General features: G+C 42.9%; 1 protein-coding gene across 1 annotated transcript in view; it reads right to left on the bottom strand.

Annotated features, from left to right (window-relative positions):
- The window catches only part of frem1b (Fras1 related extracellular matrix 1b), a 209819-nt gene that overhangs the window by 20329 nt on the left and 166101 nt on the right, over positions 1 to 23389 (bottom strand). Inside the window, exons 26-30 of the mRNA XM_080195534.1 lie at positions 16079 to 16280; positions 15033 to 15177; positions 6201 to 6330; positions 4814 to 4886; positions 215 to 364 (exon numbers count right to left, since the gene is read on the bottom strand). Of these exons, the coding sequence (XP_080051660.1) occupies positions 215 to 364; positions 4814 to 4886; positions 6201 to 6330; positions 15033 to 15177; positions 16079 to 16280 (700 nt within the window). The remainder of the gene's footprint in view (positions 1 to 214; positions 365 to 4813; positions 4887 to 6200; positions 6331 to 15032; positions 15178 to 16078; positions 16281 to 23389) is intronic.

Here is a 23389-nt window from a genome sequence, read left to right as displayed (position 1 = left end):
ATATCGGATGTCTTGGGCGGGTTGTGGGGGGTGCATTGCAGAAGTCAGGAAGAAAAGGATGGAAATTCAGAGGCAGGAATTAGATTTTGAAAAAGAGAGAAGGTGGTCAAAATATTGTTTGTTGCAGAGTTTGCTATATAAATGCAAATTGATGCAGCTTTATATAAATGTAACTTGTTTTTAGTGCATTAGTTGTGACATTTAAAACTTGTACCTCCACGCAAATCTATAATTTCCACCAAAGAGTTGTCCTTCAGTCCAATGATGGCATTGATTGGTGTCTTTAGCTCTACTTTCAACTTTTCATTGTTCTCTTCAAGTCCATCATTTTTAATGAAAATGTTCCAAACCTTCAGAGATACACCTGCATTCAAAGATGAAGCTTTAATCACGAGACAACTTTACACAATAGATTTTGCATTCTTCAACAAATTCCATGTTTACACATTGCTTACATGACAGAGTACCAGAGTTCTCCAAAAACAACTCTAAGTGCCGAATTTGTGTGAAATCTGGAGTAAATCACACTGGTTTTTTAAAGCGGGTTTTCCAAAATGAATCTCCCGCACTTTGTCCAATGCAGAGGCCTCGTGTGATTATCATTAAAAACCAGGGTGGGGAGCTATTGTCGTTGAAGAAATTGAAATCGGCATGATGAGCAGGACCCCATGCATGCACACATCTCTGGAAGATCACTAAAAAATCCTCCCAGTATTGAGATAGCTGGCCTCAACTCCCCCCCACAGACTGTTGGCCACTCACCCACCCACCCATCCCATCCCCCACAAACTTCGCTGACCTCTCATCTCCCCACCCCCTATTGCCCCTCACAACTTCCCACAGACATTGCTGGCCTCTCACCCCTCCCCACCTCCCTGTCCCCTACCGATGTTGCTGGCCTCCCCATCCCCCAATAATCCAGACATTGCTGGCCTCCCCATCCCCCAGTGACCCGGACATCATTGTCCTCACCCCTCCCTCCCACTTCACACATACTGGCCTCACTGCTGCCTTGGACACAAATAACACTGTGTTGCCATGCACACCCTCTACCTGTGAGCATTCCCCTTTGTTGAATGAGAACCTTGAGCATTGCAACCCCCTGGACACATTACCTTGTTGAATGAGGGACATGGGTAAGAATTAAAATGACAAAATTTACACCCCCTCCACTCCCCCAGTGATGGGTTCTGAGGCAGGATGGGGGGAGTGTTTAATTAAAAGGTCAGCGTTTCCCCAGGAGCCTGCTCCCCTCTCCAAACCCAGACACAATTTTAGGATGCGGTGGGAAGGTCCTCAGGCAGGAAATCTGCCCTTTCACCTATTAAAGTCCTATAAGGTCCACTTAAAGGCTTTCCCCTTTTAGGCTGGCTGACGTGGGTATGCTGGAAAACTGAGAAAAAAAGCTTCTCTGCATCCTGGATGGAGAGATGGGTTTAGGGGGGACACTTCAATTTGAAATCCTTCAGATTTCGGTTAGCCTCCTGAGGGATCCTATGTATGTTTAGCCCTGTTTTCTTCAGTCTATGCAAAGACTTCATTTTAAGATACTTTTGCCTTTGTAACTAACGCTGCTAAGCTTAAAAAATTGACTGCTAACTTGACTACATTTTAAAACTCAGAAGGCATGCTGGGTTGGCTGAAAATTGACCGCATCACTGAAGATTACACAATTCAGGCAAACAACAGCAGCTGGAAGAATTGTCTTTTTTCCAGACAGAGACAGACTGCAAGAAAAATTTCCAAACACGAGATAAGGATTGAAATATTGTTTGGAACTGTATGTTCAGTCTTCATTTGTTTTCAAGATCCCGTTCAGGCTCAGTTCAGGGTGTATAGTACAGGGCTTGGCTTGTTTCAAAGCCAAAGTGTGCTTTTTCTTTTCGCTTCTGTCATGTTAAATTCTGTTCAATAAAAGAAATTCATTTTAAAACCCCATACCAGTGCACTCCCTTCTCCTGTTCAAAGGAACAAATGGACCCAACGCCTCCCCTCTGGAAGTTTGAAGCTTCTGGTCTCCCTCCCTTTCTGGCCTACCCTCCAATGCTGCAATTGTGGCCTCCCTCGCTGATCCCCCCAGGATGTCCCCTACTCTCCTGTTCTGATGATTTACCTCTCCAGCAATCCCAGGACGTGACTTTCTTGCAGAGTGCTGCAGTACCTTTTAGAAACATAGAAGCATTGAAAATTGGAGCAGATGACCAATTGGCCCTTCGAAATGGCAATGATTAATTCTGATCATGGCCGATCTTCCAAGTCAATAGTCTGATCCCACTTTCCGCCATATCCTTTGATCCCCTTTGCATCAAGTGCTACCTTTAACTGCTACTTGAAAACATACAATGTTCTGGCCATTGCAGCAGTGTGCCTGGTCGGATTACAGAGCTGTCTGCCAATCTAACTGGCGGACAGCTCGCATGGATAGGAATTCCTTCCAACGACAAACGGAAGTCCGACACACTGCCAATCAATGCTCAAGTGAGCGTTAAATGGCAACGGACTTCCGAGAGTGGGTTACACGCCAACTCTCAGGATGGCGAGTGCTGATTGCTCACCATCCTTAAAATTCTATCTGAAGGTGTGAGCATTTGAAGGCTAAGATGCTTTTTAGAATGGCTGAATAGTCTGCTCTGCTTGTTGTCACCTCATTTCTTCTTTTCTAATTCCAAAGTTCTCATATTTTGACTACTTACATTGTATTTTGTGAGAAAGCAGCACTTTTTGATGTGCGAGTGCACCAATTTGGACTTTAGCCTGTATTGTTCAAACTCAATTTTGTTCATTTATAATATTTATGTAATGTTATAGTTAGCCTCTTATTATAAAATTAAAATCAATCACATTTGGAATGTTAATTTGTAAACAAAGAAGGGATGGTTATCAGCAATCTTAAGCATTTCACACCATTAGGTGTCATCTTTGTCCAGATGGCTAGCCAGAAGCTTCCTTAATGCAGACAATTTGGTGATTCCTGCTCCCACTTTCAGGAAAAGGGCCTTTCAGAGTAGCACCTTTAATTGATGGTTAACATGCCAACCCAGTCCCTCAATATTACACCACGAACAGTTTGCTTTATCTTTTCCTATCAGGGATACCTGATGGGCACGTGAACAGATGCAGCTTGTAACAAAAGTTGGGGACCAGTTAGCTTTGGAACATTTGGATGAAATTGGGGTCATGCACAGCTTATTAGTAGCGTTATTTGTTATTTTACATGAAACACAAGAAATTGACTGCATTCATTCTGTTTATTCCTGTTCTTTTAGGTCAGTGGTCCGCAAACTTCTCAGTATGAGGGCCACAGCATATATTTTACACATTTTCGCGGGCCAAAAATAAATGAATTTTTATAAATGAAGTTTTATAAATGAATGAATAAAATTTGTTGCTGCGGGCCGTAGTTTGGAGACCCCTGTTTTAGGTCAAATGAATCAGCTTGTTGGTTTGCATTTATGGCTCATCTGGACTGAATGCTTTTCAGTCCAACTTTAGCAAAGAAGGGATGTGCCTGGTATGTGTGATATTTCATTAATTAATTTGCAGAACAAATGTCCCTAGGCGCACTAGCCTCAAAATGTAGGGGCGACTGTCCCCCCAGAAAATACTAAGTGCCCAACCAGCAGGAAAGCAAGAGATTTTCCCATTCGTTTTTTTGGGAGCATTTGATCAGGTGAATTTCCGGCACTCTGTGATTCACAGAGTCTGTTGGGAAATTCACGCTGGCGGGGGAGGGGTGGGAGGCCTATTCTCACCCGGGAGGCTGGCATCAGCGTGCTGGGTGTCCCCCATCGCTAGCCTCCTGATCGCCAGCCTCCCAACGGCTTCCCCGAATCCTCCCCATCCCAACGATTGCTGTTCCCCCCAATCTTGAGCCCCCCGATCCCCTCAGCCACATCACCAGCCTCCCCAAACCCCAACCCGATTGCTGACACTTCTCTACTGATAGCCAGCCCAACAAACCCCTCCCTATGGCCAGTTCCTATCATGCCCCTCCCCATGGCCAGCTCTGGACGCTCCCTCCCTATGGCCAACCCTGATTGCCCCTCTCTCCCTCCCCCCACCAATTGCTGTGCAGAGTGCGCTGTGGTTCCCTCATCCCACACCAGTAACCCCCACTCCCACACTCAGAAAGCCCTGCCTCCCTCAGGCCCAGTACTAGGGGGGCAGAGCCAGGATGCCCACTAGGAAGTGCTAGGGTGCTAGGCTGGCACTGCCCAAGTGGCAACCCCTATCCCTGACCTTCCAGTGGACTCCAATGCCTCTGCCCCCACCAGTGAGGCCATCACACCTGGTTGACTGAGAACAGCTTTAATTCCCGCTGGTGGGAACCTTCCCTGGTGGGGTGGAACACATTAGTGAGCCCGGGATGGTATAATGACATTCAAATGAAGATTTGAATACAGTAATCAACCTCGCACTATTTCCTGGCACAAGGCTGATTCTGCCATAAAAAAATGGCCCGGGTGAGTTGTGACCGCCTGGTTACTGGTCATAACTCTCACTACAGCCTTCCCGCTTACATTTCCCAGCTTGCTTCGCTACTCAAACAGCGCAGTGGGCCAGGAAATTTGTGCGCTTGTCCAATTTTCAGGTGAGAAATTGACACTGGATGAATCATTACGACATATGCCACATGTACCTCCACTCTGTAACAGGAGACTACTGTACTCCAAATGGATCAGCTGCCTGGGGTCACCCAGAATGCACACTTGAAACAAACAGCAGTCCTGTCTTTGGAACCTTTTATTCCCATGGTAACAAATAATACTGTACTCATATTTCAACAGTGCCCGATCTTATTAACGTAACTTACCAGGATCAAACTGAATTAAACTTGCTGAGCTATGAGTGAAGTCTCTACCAATTGTAGCTGATAACCCTTGAACCTGCAGGAGACAAACATTGTGTTGTTATTCAGTGCACTATGTGATACATAATTCACTTCTGTCTTGATGCACTCTGTCATTTCAGAAAACGTAATTACTTTTTTGGAGACAAAGGACAATGAAAAATAAATTCTAACTCTAAATAGATTACAGGAACACAGAGATCTAGGGATGCAAATTTCAACATTGGTGAGAGTTAAGGCAAGAAAATAGCAAATTGGTTTTGAGTTTTATATACAGCAACTTTGAATATTAAAAAAGGAAGTGATGTTGAACTCGTAAGTTGGCTAGGCTCTGGTTAAACTGCATTCAGTTCACCACACCATTAGAAAAACGTTACCAAGAAAACAACTGAATTTATATGACACCTTATCATATCTCAATGGTCAATTGGTGCGCATCTTGACAAATGAGTTACTTTAGAAATGCAGATGTTGTTGTAAGCACCCAAATGTAGCATCCAATATTCACACAGACAACTCTTCCTGTACCCTAGCTGTATCAATGTGATGTTTGTTCAACGTTCACACCATCAATTTTGCCTTCTTATTCAAAAGTCTTTTTGAATAACATTGCCATTTAGAAGTATTTCTTTCCATTGAGCATATACTCGCTGGAAACTGCTTCGAAACGGGGTGAAGTAAAACTGTTGGAAAAGGAGAGTGATGTTGCACTGGCTCCTGTAAATAGTGCAATTCTCTGAAGTGAAATACAATTATAGCATGGGGTTTTCAGTCACATTCAAAACTTAAAGGGGGATATCTTTTTTTGTAGTTTAGTGTATTGAAAGTCTTAAAACTTGAAATCTTGTGGTTAATTGCTGGGAATTCAAATCTTGGCTGGAATTTTACCTGCCCGCCTGCCACAGGAATAGGAACAGGTGAGAGGCGGAGCATGGGAGGTCTATTGACCTCAGGTGGGATTTTACAGTTTTGGGATGAGCGAGGCCATAAAATCCTGTCTCTTGTTTGAAGTTATTGATCCCTACGGAGATTGTAACACACCTTTCTTCAATCAGTTTGGGCAAACATCGCATCTTTTTTGACTTGATTTTACAATGCTTATGCTCCCATGTTGGAGCTTGCCTGTTAGGAATGCATATTGAGAATGTTCCCAGTAAATTTGAGTCCAAAGAAAATTCTGGGAAACGTGCTTACTATTTCCAAGTTGAAGCAGGACTGCATTTTATATTTAGTGCAGTGAAATTAAATAGACAACTTTGCAGCCTATACCTTTAAGTGCAGACAAAACTAGAACAATCTGAAACAATTTCAAACATAGTACAAAGGACGTAAACAACTGTAGATTCTGTACCTTTATGTTAACATAAGAAGGATCAGCACTGTATCCTTTTCTGGTAACCTTAATGGAGAGAGTTCCGATGTCTTCACAGGCTTTGTAGCAACTTGAAGACATTTCAATTCTGGACCACTTCAGTTCCATTCTGTACAAAATTTCAACATTGCTTTAATAAAAGGTATAGAATCCTCACCTGTTGGTCATAAGAGGTAAAAGAGCCATATAGATCCCACAAAGAGATCATAAGTAAAATCACCCAACCAATTCATATACAAATCAACGATGATAGTCAATATTACATCTGTTATTCATCCAGGTGTATACAGCAGTCTCAGCTTTTCTGCAGCGGGATTGCAGTTTTCTGAATGCTATTTCTCAGATGCTGTGTGTGCCTACTCTCTGCTGAGATCACCTTGTGTTATGCAACATTGCCAGATGTTGTGAAAGTCAGTCAGCTGTTACAGTGAATGATCCATGCTCATGTTAGGCATGTTGCATTGCACTTTTATGGGGACAGTGTGAGTGCCATCCAGGGCAATTCTGCTTGCACCATCTGCATGCATCTCTGCACCCATTTCACCAGCCACAAAACAAGACCTTTTGGGTGCTGGACTGCAGCATCACTTGTGCATCATTTCTATTAGCTCAGGTGTCACATATCAGCAACAAAGGACAACTACAAAGCAGCAACAGTTGCCAAATCAAGTCATTCTTCCACGACAAGTTTATTTTAAAATTGTTTTAAGAGCTTATTTACGATAGGTGACAATGAATGGGAGTCCAGCATAAGATGGCTCTAGGTGGTGCTGGAGGATCTGAGCATGAATGTATGGAATGTGATCTGTGATCAAAGCTTTCCTTTGCAAATGTGAGGTGGAAGCGAATGCCCAATCCCCTCCCCCTCCCCTACTCTGGTGGGAGACTAGGACATGGTGACGGGCAAGGGGGGAAATGTATAATTGGGTGGGAAAGTATGAGCTGGGAACCTGGTGTCATCCCAATTCACACCAATTAAGTAAGGGGCAAGAAGGTTAGAGTGTGGCCTTCCCACTCATAGGTCAACTAAACAGTTAAAGATCACTAGAAGCTAATCCCACTGCATCTGGTGTTTAGCCAACAGGAGGGGTGGGACTCACTACGTGGAATGGTAGCCAGTCCACCCTGACGGCCTCCCTGTGGGCTGAGGAGTTGGTCGGGGGGTGGGCGGAAGCTTCCAAATCAGGCATCCTTTGGCAAAGCCCCCACACGCAGCCCCCTGACTGGCCCCGGCGATCCCACCCCACTCTCTCTCCACGGGCTTCCATCGCTGGTTGCAGCCTCTAGCAATCCTAATGGGGCCATTGCTGCTGGTGATAAAGCTGGCTTTGACGAGTTGCCAACCATCAAATGCCTGGGAAAGCTGATGACAGGTGGCTGACTGCTTGATAGACATTTAATCCTGTCAGGTTGATGGAAATGGCCCTGGCGGTGTTTCTACTGACTTTTCAGTCAATGGAAAGGGCCACCACTATGGCCATTAAATTGCAGATTTAGGAAACGCAGAACCTTTGCTGCTCACACATTGACATCTGGGACATCTGGAAGCAGCATTGCTAATTTCTCATTGCTTCAACGCTACCACTGTCTCTCACCCCTATTCACCCAAATTCCTTCCTGCTGTGCTTTCTTGTGGAGTGAATACCACTAAGCACGTATACATACACATCCTTAACAAGCAGCACACAAAGCCACGTTGCTGCCCATGAAACATGGGTGAGATTCTCGTCTCTCTCATTTACTTGCAAGGGTTTGTTCCATGTCTGCATATCGGGTTGTCTTTCAATTCATTTTTGTTTGGCGCTCCTTTCTCATCGCTGGCTGTCAATGGGTTAAATGCCTTTCAGAGCTTGAAGCGATATTTGCCACATCCCATTAATTTTCACCTACACAGTGATTTTCTAGCCCTTACCCTCCACCAATTAGGCAAGGTTCATGCACAAAGCCAAAGCAGTATAGTAGTGGAAGCTCGGAATAATAATGTACATGTAATGCATTAACTTTGGAATATGGGGCATTCACTGGCTACTGAGGATATCTGCCAACAATAACAAGTTTAATCAGTGTGATACACATCTGGAGCACCACAGCACTCAAGCTATAAAACTCACCGTACAGTAATTCTGAACTGTTCACCAAATGGACAGATGGGACATGAGGGCTAATCAAGACTCAGTAAATTGTTGTTTCATAACATTCCAACTAGACTGCTGCTGTGAGCTTAGCACAGACAGTAATGTTCAGATTATAGTTCCCTTTCTAATACAGCAATCAAAGAAAGCAATTTCATTGTTCTTCAACAGCACGATGAGCAAATGCAGTGCCCACGCAGAGCAGAACCATTCAAACCAAGAATGCATACATTGAATCCTGATCTGTCTAAGCCAAAGAGATTTTATCTGGAGAGAAAACCTTGAGAAGAGGCTTTACAGCTAGTGTGCACAAGATTTGGATTGGCTTTCTAACTACTCTCTGCACTGTACCTATGAGATTGAAGGTAGGACCATTCAACTCTGCATTTAAAGTTTCTGTTATATTATGACATTATTTCTCAGAGTGTGGGAACGAATTATTATGTAAATGTACATCCAGGGTGCCACATTTACTGCTGCACTGCAAACAGGCTGAGCAACAACGTATCAGAACAACAGTAACACAGGGAGGAGTGGAACTCTCTGGCTGTTCATGTCAGCGGGATTCTCCCATCCCGCCGCAGTGAAGGGAGATTTGGCTGAGCGTCAAATTCTCTGTCCTGTCTGGCAGTGGCGGTGGGGACTGAATGGCCAGAGAATTCCGGTCAGGGTGTTGTATGGAGCGCACGGAACAAAGTTCCAGCATTTTGAATCTGAAAGTGTGATTGTTTCAAACTCTTGGGAACCCCCGACAGAACATGGCAACAGTGGACGGCCAGAACTCAAACATTCCAAATGTTAAATTAGATTGAGAAAAATCAATCTGAATTAGCGCCCAAAGAGAGATTGTGAAAATAAAACGGAGTGAATAGTGTGAAAAGAAAATAGCTACTGTTGCAGTAATGAAAGTTCAGCTGCAGCCCAAAATGAATTTGGGAAGCTGGTGAGGTTGTGGAGGCATTTGAGAAGTTTAAACAAAAGTGCAAACTGACATCTAACAGCTTTCTAAAAGGCAATAGTGGAAAGGAAAGGGTCAGTTACATCCTTCTGTGGGCAGGAGAAACTTGTTTAATTTAACAAGATTGAGGTTAAAGTTTTAACGTTTATTTATTAGCATCACAAATAGGCTTACATTAACATTCAATGAAATTACTGTGAAAATCCCCTAGAGTGAACTGAAGAAATGAATCCCCTCAAGTGATTGAAGAGTACAGTCAGGAAATGCACATTTCACAGAATAGGTGAAAGGCTGAGAGATCAGCTCATGTGGGGCTCTGCATATCCTGAAGTACAAACAAAATTTGATTAAAAAGCACAAGCTCACAATTTTGCAGGATATACACACTACCAGGAGTAGTCAAGACATAAATGCTGACTATGTAAATGGTTAGTCTACAGTTAAGCCAAAGAAAGGCAGCTGGGTTGGGGCAATGAAAAAGCCACAAAGGAACATACACCTAATAGGGAGAAAGATGTACAGGAGTCGTGAGTGACTACATGTTTTCACAGACAGAAAAAAATGTCACGCTTACAGATCAAATTTTAGAGATTGTGCCAAGGCTGAATGCTGGTTAGAGGTGTGCAGAACAAGGAACGAAGATGAGAAATGAGTCATCAGAGTCAGAGCTACAGGTAGAACGGGAAGGAAAAGAAAGCAAAACATCCATACTCTGGAAGATGATGACAATTTGAGAAAACAGTAGACATAGGAATGGTATAATTTCATGAAATAAGAACAGAAAATGCTGGAAAATCTCAGCAGGCGTGGCAGCATCTGTGAAGAGAGCAGAGAGCGAATTGTATAAATTGTCTGGATATGACACTTCCCACAGGAAAGCGATTCACACAACCATTCTGATCAGGGGACAGATGAAAAACAAGTCGACAAGCGCCAATCTGAAGATCAATACCAGACAATAGAGTAACATCATCCCGTTCGATCTATGCCAGAAAATTTTGTCTGAAAATTGAAAGAAAATGGTTATCCAAGAAAAGATGCTCTGAAACCGAGCAATGTCGTACTGACAACAGACGAGTGAACTGAAATACAACAGCTAGGAACAAGTCAAATCACAGGAAAAGCCATTAACGGTATGTTCCACATCAATGAGGTAGATGCTCCTGTCATCCTGAGACTGAGCAGTTGTGAAGAGCGGCAGCTTATATTAACAGAGGAAGGAGGCAGCAATTAAGACCAAAGACAGTACACACATTGAAAAGCATCTTCCAATCAGAAGCAAGAAAGTGATTGCCAGAGTCACAGACCTACATGTTGGATAAATTCATGGCATGTGATGTCTGCCCTCCTATACGGCTCAAAAGCTAGTACCTCAAAACCTTGGAGGATACCACCACAAGATCCTGTAAATCCACTGGCAGGACAGACACGAGCGTCAGTGTTCTTGCTCAGGCTAACATCCCCAGCATTGGAGTATTGATCACCTTCGTTCAAGGTCTGCTGGGCTGGCCACATTCTCTACATGCCTGACAGGAGGCTCTCGAAACAAGCTTCTCAGAGCTTTGACACGGTCAGCCAGTCTCAGGAGGCCAGTGGAAACGGATACTCTCAAAGCCTCCTTGAAAAAGTGCAAAATCCCCACAGGCACCTGGGAATCCCTGGCCCAAGACCATGTGAAGTGGAAGAAAAGCATCTGAGAAGAAGCTGAACACCTTGAGTTTGATCACCGAGAGCAAGCTGAAGCCAAGCGTTGATGCAAAAGGAAGACATGGCACCCTATCCACCCTCTTCTCCAATCTCTATCTGCCCAACCTATGACAGAGACTGTAGGTCATGTATCGGACCTGAGAACTCATTTCTAACATGGAAGCAAATCATCCTCCACCTTGATGGACTGCCTAAGAAGAAGAAAATTCCATTGTTTCGATAGATAACACACAAAGCTAAATAGATGGGTTGAGGCCAGATAGCTAAACTCTCAGGGCTAATTTTGAAAAACACAAAAATCTCTTGACTGAAAAGGAAAGAAAGCTAATTCAGAAAGTTCAGGGAGCTGAGGAAATAGATTTCCAAAAAGTTACAACACTCCAAGAGTTAGAACTAAAGAATAAAATTATTGATCTGGAAAGGTTGAAGGCTGAGGAAGACATCAGGGCTGTGATTCCCTGACCATTCATACCAGCGGAATTCTCTGGTTCCGCTGCAGTGAATGGGGATTTGGCTCAGCGCCAAATTCTCCAACCTCTCTTGCAGCAGTGGTGGGCACGAGCGGCCAGAGAATTCTGGCCAACATGGCAAGCTGCAGGGAAGCATGCTGAAGAGAAACTGCTGGCTGCACTGTGAGCACAGGAGGCATCCAAGAGGGAGCTCCTGGACCTCAGCTCAAAACTTCAGCGGCACGTGTTTCAAATAGAAGAGACTTAAGAAGAAAAGAATAATAGTGCTGACTTCAGACAGCAACTTGGTGAAGTGAAGATCAGTTTAACACTATATCCCAGTGGGAGGATGATTACTGGAGGCCAATAACGAACTGCAAGAAATGCTGGAGAGTTTGAAAGAGGAAACACGAAAATGTAAGAAGCCAAGCAGAGTGGGCACAGCAGGAAGCTGAAAAACTAGTGGAAGGAAGATGCACGCATTGGAATAGAAACATAAGCTGCAGATTCATGAAGAAGCGCTTGACAAGAAGCCAAAGACCAACTACAGTGTGTGCAGCTTTAACTCAGAAGCAGCAGCACAACATTTTAGCAATACAGTGGCTGATGTTTTTGAGAAAGGGAAACATGGCAAAGGCTCTAAAAGTGTTCAGTTTAATTATAAACATCAATTATTAATCTTCTTTAGGCAAGGCACAGCATAAAAAAGGTAATGATTGGATCAGATACTGAAACAATGGGCTCGATTCTCCCATTGTGACCCATAACTTTTCTGGTGGGTTCGGTATAGAAAATTGTGTGTCAGCCATTTCGCAGGATTTGCACATGCCTTCATGATGAATGCATATCTCCCAGAGCCATCGAACAGTCGAAGTCGAGACCGTGCTGGAAACCGACGGAAAGAGAGATAAGTGATTTTAATCTTTTTTTGAAGTATTTTAAATAAATTTTACATTTGATTATCAGGCCCGGCACAGAACTTGCCGAGCCCGATAGAATCTCCCATCCGGCCAGGAATACTTCATTCCAGCTGGGTTTTAGAGTAGCTTCCCACATTCAGGAACTAGCAGGAGACCCTGCCTGAATGAAGGGGAGGCAGTCGGCGCCCCCCCAGGGGGTCGGGTGCAGGGGGGTGGTACCCCTGGGCGTGCGCATTCTGGCAGTGCCAGCCTGTGGCCCTGGTGCTACCCAAGGGGCAAAGTGCCCATGCCCAGGGGGTATCTTGGCACTGCCCATTGGATGTCAGGGGCATGGTCTATTCTGGGCGGAGCCTAGGGGAGATTGGTGGGGTTGTGGGGTCCTGCTGCTTCTCTGCATTGGGATCTGTCTGGCATGGAAGGAAGACAGTGATTGGTGCGGCCTGCCTCCCGGGGATGGGGGGGTGGTGAACAGAGGGGCTCTGACCCTGGGCGGGGGGGGATCACCACTGCTGGGGTGGACTGGACATCAGAGTGCTTGATGGGGGGTGGGGGCGGGGGGGGAGGGTCAGGGTTGGCCTGGAAATTGTTGTGGGGGCTGCAATTGAATCATGGGGGGTGCTGGAGGGGCAGCATTGCGGGGGTCCCAGGCTGGCCAGCGATTGAGCTGGCCAGCAAATGGGGAGGCTGACAGACCGGGGCCACTGTGCATGCGCAGAGTTCCGGAACTGTCAGATTCCAGTGTGAATAGGCCCCCACCACCACCCCACCACCCCCCCCCCAGATTTTTAATGAGATTCAAGATTGTGACCTCTGCATTGCACCGATTCAGGTCTAAAGTTACGCTGAATAAACAGTCGCGATCTACAAGTTTTTCCACCAATTCAGCACTTTTGGAAGAATCGCCCCCAATATTTTTTGAAAGAAAGGGATATATTATGCTCTTCCAATATATATATTATTCTTGAGAGCTTGGAACTAATTGTGATCTGAAGGAACATCTGGGGTGCCATATTTACTGCTACACTGCAGTCAAGTACATAAGAACATAAGAAATAGGAGCAGGAGTAGGCCATCTAGCCCTTTGAGCCTGCCCCGCCATTCAATAAGATCATGGCTGATCTGTTGTGGCTCAGTTCCACTTTCCCGCTTTCTCCCCATAACCCTTAATCCCCTTGCCTACCAAAAACATATCTACCCGCGTCTTAAATATATTTAGCGAGGTAGCCTCAACCACTTCAACGGGCAGAGAATTCCAGAGATTCACCACCCTTTGAGTGAAGAAGTTCCTCCTCAACTCCGTTCTAAACTGTCCCTCCCCTTATCTTGAGGCTGTGCCCTCCAGTCCTGCTGTCCTTTCTGAGCGGGAAGAACCTCTCCACCTCTGCCCTCTCCATCCCATTCATCATCTTATACGTCTCAATGAGATCTCCCCTCATCCTTCTAAACTCTAACGAGTACAAACCCAGTCTATTCAGCCTCTCCTCATAGCTCAACCCCCTCAACTCCGGTATCAGCCTAGTGAACCTCCTCTGCACTCCCTCCAAGGCCAAAATATCCTTGCACAGGTGCGGTGACCAAAACTGCACACAGTACTCCAGCTGCGGCCTCACCAGTGCCCTGTACAGTTGCAGCAAGACCTCCCTACTTTTATATTCAATCCCCCTCGCTATGAAGGCCAGCATCCCATTTGCCTTCCTGACCACCTGCTGCACCTGTAGGCTGGGTTTTTGCGACTCATGCACAAGGGCCCCCAGGTCCCTCTGCACCGTCGCCTGCTGACAATATGCCACGCAACAGTACCATGCAGTTCACCAGCTGTAAGAAACACACTCAATGAAGTTCCAGCATTTCCAGCCCAAAAATGTCATTATTTCAAACACTTGGGAACCAGAAGATCCAGTTTCCTTGGACGTTAGGTGTGTCAAGCATGAGTAGTGGCTGTGTTTCTATTATGTGAGAAAGGCATTACCAAACGTTCAACATGCACCCAAAGTCAAGATGTGGTTCTTTGAGGTTAAAGTGTCTTTTGCAGCCATGCCATTCATTACGTTTGAAGCAATTGCACAAAGGATGCATTGACTATGGTGACTAATAAGTTTTGCTTCATCTGCATTTATGGCTTTTTTGTTCATGATACCACTTTCCAAGCAACAGTGGCTGAAGAGAGAACCCCCTGACCTCAACATGACCAATTCCCTTTGCTGCACCCAGCTCAGCATTACTCTCAGGGCCTTCAAATTCTAACTGTTTCATTTAATGTTTCCTGCTGCAAACCTCCACCGCTGAAATCATACGTGTCCCTTTAGACGTAATGACACCTTTTATGTCTACTGCTGCATCAGATCTCCCATTCTCATGACTGCACACTCTCAGCATGTAACTAATCACAGAGGTGTGAAGACCTCACTGCCCTACACACTCCGGAAATGAAATGCATGCTTCCAGATGTACCATCACTGCACACCTAATATAAAATACTGCCCCTTGAGGAAACAGAAACAGAACAGAATCACTTCAAGGCAGCACATCTGGGAAAAAAACAAATTCCACTATGCAACTTTTTTTGCGTTTCATTTGCCTGAAACATCAAAAGCCTGGGATTGCCCTGAAGAATGTTTGGAAGACTGGACATTCTACAAACGTACATTTTTGGTGCATTCGAGTTTCCTGCAGTGTCAGATACTTTGAACTCAAAACTGTCAGATGTCACTTCTATAGAGGGATTGATGATATAGCGAATTGTACGTCTGTCCACCTCTATCTGGGTAAATGTGCCTTGAATGTATCCACCTGCAATAAAATAAACCCTTTGGCATCAAAATAATTCATCTTCATCATTACTGAAGCAAGGGATATTAGTAACATTTATTAACATATTATTTGTAAATCCAACTGAATCCAAAATTGGTTCCCAGGAGGAAGACAAACATGATCCAAGCTGACAAGATAAGGCCTTGAACCCCATCTTGGATTTGATCTAATGTTTGATCTGAGCCAAAAGGCTGCCTATTCAGTGCCACGCAGAAACTTTTGCTTGATTTCTTCCAACTCATTGTGAGCTGTAAGTGATCTGTAACCAACATTTTAGTACAGTGGCCTATAGCAATCTACCTAAACTAGGTGAAATTCACATTTCAATACGAAGAACAATGCAAATCATATTGGAATGAGTATAGGACCAATTCCGCAGTGATTTTGCAGAGAATGTTGTAAAGTTCTTAGTGCATCCTCATAAAACACGTGAGTTCCTTTATAGAGGAGAGGAAATTAATCTAAGTAAATGTATTGAAACTAATAGAAACTTAATTTTCATCATTTTTCTATGGAACCACTCAAACATGGGAGTTGGGATGATAGGTGCAGGCTTCCTGAAATGACAGGAGAACAAGTGGGAAAAGATCTACATCATGGCACTGCACCTAGCTTTACTGATGGGGTCTACCTGATTTGTACGCATGATTCCTTAAGTCTAATCTAGTCACACTAATGTTTTCCATCTCTAACATATTAAGAAATAATGTGTTTGTAAAGAAGATAATTATCAAATAGACAATTGAATGTACGATAGATATCACATTATAACAAAGCACCTGACTGCATTGCTACTTGTAAACAATACTGTACAATAATTTTATAATTCTTTAGAAAGTCACTACTTTGATTTTCATGTTTGTACCAATTAAGTGAGTACCTGTGGTTGTACTTTCCAAATATCCATAGTAAGGTGGACGGAGAATTGTGTAAATCAGCTCCTCATCTTTGCTGTCCACATCTGAGGCTTTTAAGTTCCGGGCAGTGATGTAGATGCCAAAACGTCCATCTCTCAGATTGTCAATTATAGTTGGGCTTTGATTGATGAGGATATAGGGAGAAGCCTTGTCTAAATGCTCCACCTGCAATTAATGTACTGTGTGTAATTAGAAATGCATATTATTTTTGTGTGAGAGTCTTCGTCAATGATCTACACTTTCAGAAATTGTTAATCAGATTGATATAATTTCATTCTCAAATGACCTTGCATTACACATTTTTTGCCAATATTTTGTTTGCTTTAAAAATAAGAAAAAAGTATCATAGGAAACAAGGAATCTGCTGAACGGTTACAATCCAATGCAATTTAATTAATTTTGGAACATTTATGACACAAGAGGAAGCCATTTGGCCCATCAATTCCCTGATTCCAAGACCTTCTTATGACCAGTGGCTGGCGAGGGTTGTGGGGGTGCAGAGGGGCAACGGGACAATGTATTATTTTTCATTGTGTCAATGAATTAGTACCATATATACTTGTGTAAGTGTTCAATTTTGGAGTCCATTTTTTAGGCTAAAGATTAAGTGGGTTAACTATTACATGGGTAATGGTTTCCTGCGGCTTACCTTCAACTAATGACACATGTGGCTGACACCGCATGCAGAGAACTGTGCTGGGTTATGAGTCTCTATGTTTTGTGGCTTGCAAGGAAATGGCCTGGAGCAAGAAGGAAGCCTAAAAAGGTAAGTTTTAAGTAACCTCATCCTTCACCAGTTCTGCCAACTCTAGCATGAGATAACACATCTTCCCTTCACCCCCGCTCAACCTCCCCTCTTCACTTCAAGTTGTTTAGCATTTTCAGTTTTTATTTCAGATTTCCAGCATCCCCAGTATTTTGCTTTTGGACTGGACAAGTTTACTATTAGAAATTAAGATCAAAATAATATGGAATCCAATACAAAAGTAGAAGTGACGGAGAAAAAAAAGTTTATCTTGTGCGTTAATTTTGTTTTAAGTTGCCAAGAAATGCCAAAGAAATCATTGACAAACACTCCCACCATGCTCCAGAGAGTTCTGAGAACTACAATCCCTCACATTCCTGGGAAAAAAATATATTACATGCTCCCTTCATGGGAATGAAGCTAAAAATGCCTCAAAGTATTTTGAAGGACCAAAATATTCTTCTGGGGCCTATTTAATGTAGCACAACATTGTGGAATTGCAAAGCAGACTGGATTCTAATTGCAGCTCAACTGAAGGAATTAGTAACTATCAGCAAATGGAAATGGCCCGATTCTAAGGAATAGCCATGAATCTTTTTATGGCGCGTAGTGCAAAAATGGATGTTTATATTCTTTAATAGTTTCATCTCTCCAATTCCCAGTAATCCATCTGGCAGAGGAGAAGACAAAGTTATTCCTTATTGTCCATTTAAACCAGTTGACCGGTTGGTAAGTGGATAATGTTTAGTTGCTCTATTCTCAATTACTGTCATGACTTCACATATAATACTGAAAATGATGTGATGTGCAGACTAACATTTTGTTTTTCCAGATCTTTTACTTTCATTTTCTCACCAGTGTAATAGGTACATGTGAAAACTTTTCCAAATTATTGTATAGCTAGGCACTAATACTTCAATGAGAGAAATATCCTCCAATTTCCTAAATGCTCGACATTTTTTCTGGTGTGTCCCAGGCCAAGGTCAGAAACCAACCGTGGAGAATTGGCATGGCATTCATTTTTTTCACTTTATGTTACAGTGAACTGGTTTGATGCAACTTGAGATTAGGCTGGAGCTTCCAGTCTGGAGTATAGTTTGGAAAGTGGGGCAGCACGAGAGTGATTTCTGCATGGGGGTGTGACAGTGAGCCACGTGCAATCTCGATCTTGTCAACTCATTAGATATAACGAATGTCATAGTAGGCAGACAGGAAGTTGATGCCGTTGCTACTTTCTCCAAAGCTGGACTACAGTACAGGGTTGCTTGGAGCCAGCACCATGTATGCCAGAGGTGATCTGTGGCTAAATTGTCAGCATTTCCTTTTAGTTGTTTCTCCAGCCTTAAGCATTTCAGCCAATGTGAAGCCCTGTAGTGAGCATTGACCTGTCCATTGACTTCCCCCACCCCACCATGATGAAGCCCATTCTGGAGATGAGTTCTCTTCTCATTCATGCATCCATGTGCATGAAGACTGCAACATTAACTGGGGTAATAAAAGCCATGTCCACATACCCTCTCCCAAACACCGCTGCGCTTTCCTCCAACATCCTTGACGCACATTGATAGATGTACCACCCTCCCTGTTATCTTTGATTTGATTTAATATTGTCACATGAATTGGTATACAGTGGAAAGTATTGCTTCTTGTGCATCATACAGACAAAGTATACTGTTCATTGAGTACATAGGGGAGAAAGTTTAAAGTTTACTTATTAGTGTAACAAGTAGGCCTACATTAACAGAGCAATGAAGTCACTGTGAAAAATCCCCTAGTCGCCACATTCCAGTGCCTGTTCAGGTACACCGATGGAGAATTTAGCATGGCCAATGCACCTAACAGCACCTCTTTCGGACTGTGGGAGGAAACCGGAGCACCCGGAGGAAAGCCACTCAGACAGCGGGAGGGGAGCATGCAGACTCCACACAGCCAGTGACCCAAGCCTGGAATCGAACCCAGGTCCTTGATGCTGCATGGGTGCAGAATGTAGTGTTGCAATCATAGCTAGGGTGTTGAGGAAGATCTATTCAAAAGTTGATAGGAAGAAGCTATTCCTGAGTTGATTGCCATGACCATCTACCTGGGATCAGAAGACAGTGGCATTGTGGTAATGTTACACATTGTGGTAGAGAGCCAGCCCCCAGATAATCCAAAGGTTCAGGTGAAAAGACCCTCCTCTCGCTTTAAGAGTTCACATATACAGAGCACTGTGTTGTGAAGAAGAACCTTGAGGAAATGATCTGTGTAACTATCCAGACATGCTTCATCACTGTGGTGATTGTCCCTTTAAGGATCCATCTGTGGAATAAGGGTCACATGACCCAGAGAACAAATCAGGGAGAAGGGTGGTGGATCACCTTGGTGAGTTCAGGTTTCTGTTCCAGAACTTTCTCGGAAGCTGACTGGCAGCCATGAGGCCTTTGTATTATAGTTATATGAAAATCGACATTGCAGTTGTTATTTACCTAATTGGTGAAATGGAATTATTACATTGGTGTGAGGATAAAAGAACAAAAGTTCCAAGCTCGTTGGTATAAAGTCATGTTGAAGTTCAGTTCAATTTGCAAGTGTGTTTGTGGATCTCCTATTTGGATGGATTGATTCTTTTCACACCTCCATGGAGGATTAGGTACAATACATTGAACATTTAAGCTACTATTTTCCAGTCAACAGAATACAAGAGGAGGGGAGGAGAAAGACAATCCTTCTGAGCATCTGTAGGACCCAGGCCTACTATTTAATATGCAGCCTCACATTCTCCAACCCAACTCCACATCATTCACTGAGATAGTTGAATTGATGAAAATAATGCTACCACCCCAAGCCATCAGTAACATTGCAGCAATTTAAGTTTAACTCAACTGTGAGAGCCCCAGGGAAACTACTTCAATATACATTACCAAGTTAAGGCAGATCTCAGAGCACTGCAACTTCGGAGCATTTCTCAACAATATGCTGTAAGACTGCGGGATAAATAATGAGGCCATCCAAAGGAAGCTATTAGCAGAGGCAGATTTTAAGAAGGTGTTGGAGATAGCTGGTGATAGGGAGCAGGAAATTCAGAGCATGTAACATAACACAATTCACCAGTTAGGGTGGGAATCTGCAGCCAGCAATGGTGCCAAAGGTGAAGATATAATTTTAAAATGGGGGGCAAATGCATCCATGAATTGAGCAAGAAGATTTACAAGGGCCAGAGGATTAAAGTAAAGTCTTACTGGTGCAGGGTAATCACTCCATTGAAGCCTGCAGGTATTAAGAGGCTGAAGGTTTTTTTTCTGCCACTGGAAAGGTTATTTAAGGCACCGATGTAAAAGTAAGTCTAGTGTACCCAGTAACAGAGTTAGTAATGCATCTTAAGTGCATGATACAGAAGAAACCAATGCTAAGGATTTAAACATTCACTCATTGTTCAATTTGAAAATGGGCATGGTAGCTCCCATCACTGTGATGCTTTTGATAAACAATAAGACCTTAAAGATGGAAATTGATCCTGGAGTCTCTACCATGGTGATAGGAGAACACATATTTCAATACTTACACGATAGAGTCCAGCCATTGAGTTTGCAGGGTACAGCATCAAAACTAACAATTTACACAGGAGAATCCATCAACACAAATGGTATTACCACATACCTGTCAGCTAACAGCAGCAGTCCACTCAGCTCCCAGTAATAATAGTGGCAGGTCAAGGGCAAAATTTTTGCTCTGTGATTGACTTAAGGTAATCATGTTAAGCTGGATGAAGATCTTCCAAATTCGGGAATGGGGAACTGCCTGAGTTAACTAAGAAATATGAGAATGTTTTTTGCAATGAGTTAGATAAAATAAGGGGCCGCCAGGTGTAGGTTATATAGATCCAGAGGCAATGGCTCATTTCTTTAGGACAAGACCAGCACCATATGCCTTGCAAGGGAAGTTGAATATGGAATTGAAGAGACTGGAAGAATTGGGTATTATACATTTGGTTTAATTTGTGGATTGGGCAACAACCATAGTCTCTGTGATAAAGCCTAAAAATACCGTCTGCATCTCTGGAGCCTACAAATTACCAATCAATCAGGCTGCCAAGTTAAATAAGTATCCAATCCTGAAAATTGAAGACATATACACAAAGTGGCCACAAGTCAATCATATGCAAAACTGGACATGAGCCACACATATCAGCAACTTGAATTAGAGGATGCTTCCTGAGATTATAAACAAGTGATGTTTCAGTTCATGTGCCTGTCCTTTGGAGTGTTGTCAGCATGTACTGAAAACAATGGAAAGTCTATTACAAGGACTGCCACAAATTGTGGTATAATGGGATGATGTTTTAATAACTGAATCAATAGAGGCTGAGAACCTAGCTAACTTAGATGAGATGCTAAAGAGATTTCAAGAGGCTGAAGTATGTCTGAAGAAGGTGAAATGTACTTTTAAAACCACTGAGGTAGTCAGTCTGGTGTATTCTGTAGATGCACAAGGATTACACCCCATGAAAGACAAGTCCAGTGCAACAAAGGAGGCATTAGTCCTAGAGGTACAAATGAATTGAAGTCATTCTTAGGAATAGTGAATAGCAATGGATGTTTTCTACCAAATTTGTTGACATTATTGGCCCCCTTACATATGGTGCTGAAGAAGCACCAGCAATAGTTCTGGAAGATACCCCAGAAAGGAGCTTTTAACAAAGTGAAGCAATTGCTGCATTCATTGGGTTTACTGATGCATTTTAACCCATCTCAGGAATTAGTGTCAACTTGCAATGCTTCTCCATCTAGCATTGGTGCAGTTCCGTCCCATGAGTTAGATGGCGGATGTCTCAAGAACTTCTCAAAAACCAAAAAAGGATACTCACAAATTGAGAAAACAGGATTATTAATAGCTTTGGTTTGAAGAAATTCAACCAGTATTTGTATGACAGGCACGATACCTTTGTTTCTGATCACAAACTGCTTTTAGGTCTTTTTTAAAGAAGACAAGGATATTCAGTCAATCACATCAGCAAGAATTCAATTTTTGAAGCATTTTATACACATTTTGAAACAAAAGGATATTTCTGAAAAATATTTTGGTGGGATCAGGGATAGCAGCTACTGGCTGCTTTTTTTTCCCCCCTAGACTTCAGGCCAAAGGAGTGACATGGAGATCTTCAGGCCAGGGAAGGAAAATCAGCTGGAAATATGCATTTGGAGATCTCAGGTGCAAGGCTGGTGGGGAGGCAGGAGTGTTTTTGGCTGTGATGCATTCCTCACCACCATTAGTAAAGTAGCCTGCTTAGGGGACTGTCAAAAGACTGACCAGGTCAGATGCAATGTTAGTTTTATAGCACTGATTTTACTCTCTAATGAAGCCAATGGCATTCTCTCTAATCCTGCGTGTTTTGCGCCCAGTAAGTTAAGTAAAATTCCTCCCTTCCTGTTTGAGCAAGTGGCCACTTGGCACTAGAGAGCTGTCAGCGCTTGCGGAATCATATTCTAGCATATGTGAATGCCTTCAGTAAAATAGGGGAGAAAAGTATAAAAGGGAACATTGAGAAGTGTTTATTCAGAGAATTCAGAAAAGTGCTTATTCGAATGATTGTTGGAAGCACATACTGATAGACACTTCATTGAGTTAAACCAATTCAAATTTACAATGTGCAATGTGCAACCTTGGATTTGGAGCTCTTGAGAACTGCAAAGTTAATTTATTCCAGAACATCCACTTTTGAAGCTTTGCCAAAAATGTCTCTCAGATTCAGTCCGCATCAGCACCTGCCTAATTAACCCATGTAGGTACTAAACAGACATCCTGTGAACAGGAAACCAACTTGTTTTTCCAGTCACTAACTTTTAGGTTTATTATGTAAGGAAGTGCTGTTAAATGAGATAAAAATGTATTTAATCATCGTTGAAGCTATGTAGGTCTGTGACATACAGTTATTTACATAATTCTAGCATTTCGTATTAGTGCTGCATGTGTCTGTCATACCACAGAAATGATTTAATAATGCAGTGCTGAACATTACAGTTGAATGACGATTGAGTGAAAGAAAATGATGCAAAACAAACACATGTCTTCACTTTGATTCAAGCATATTCTTCAGTATAGGCTTAATCACAAATTGCAATTTTATTCTGCAACAAGATTTATATTGTAATTACTATTTAGTCTTTAATTAACTATTTGCATATTTGTTGGCAATCCTTTCTTTTTTTTAGTGGATGTGGGTTAAGTCCTCTTTAATATCCTTTATTACCTACTTACTTCTTCCCACTTATAGATAACACGCTATTTATGTTAATGTGTGTTTTTTAATTTATTTGGCTCAGTTAATAGATTTAGCCTTGAGGTTATTCAAATAAGAGGCCCCAGGTCGTGAGGTTATAATTACAAAAGCAAATTAACCAGTGTACTGTGGACAATAGAAATGGGTTTGGTTTGTCCTATGATTAATCACCCATCTCTTACCTTCAACACACAATCCTCCAGCTCTGTTTCAATCTTTCTTTTCTGTGACCATGTGCTAATATATCATTACTGTTCTGAAATAAAGGCAAAA

This window comes from Carcharhinus amblyrhynchos, chromosome 9 (assembly GCF_965287045.1).
Source record: "Carcharhinus amblyrhynchos chromosome 9, sCarAmb.v2.hapA, whole genome shotgun sequence".
NCBI lineage: Eukaryota > Metazoa > Chordata > Chondrichthyes > Carcharhiniformes > Carcharhinidae > Carcharhinus > Carcharhinus amblyrhynchos.
This window is presented reverse-complemented; position numbering and strand designations above follow the sequence as displayed.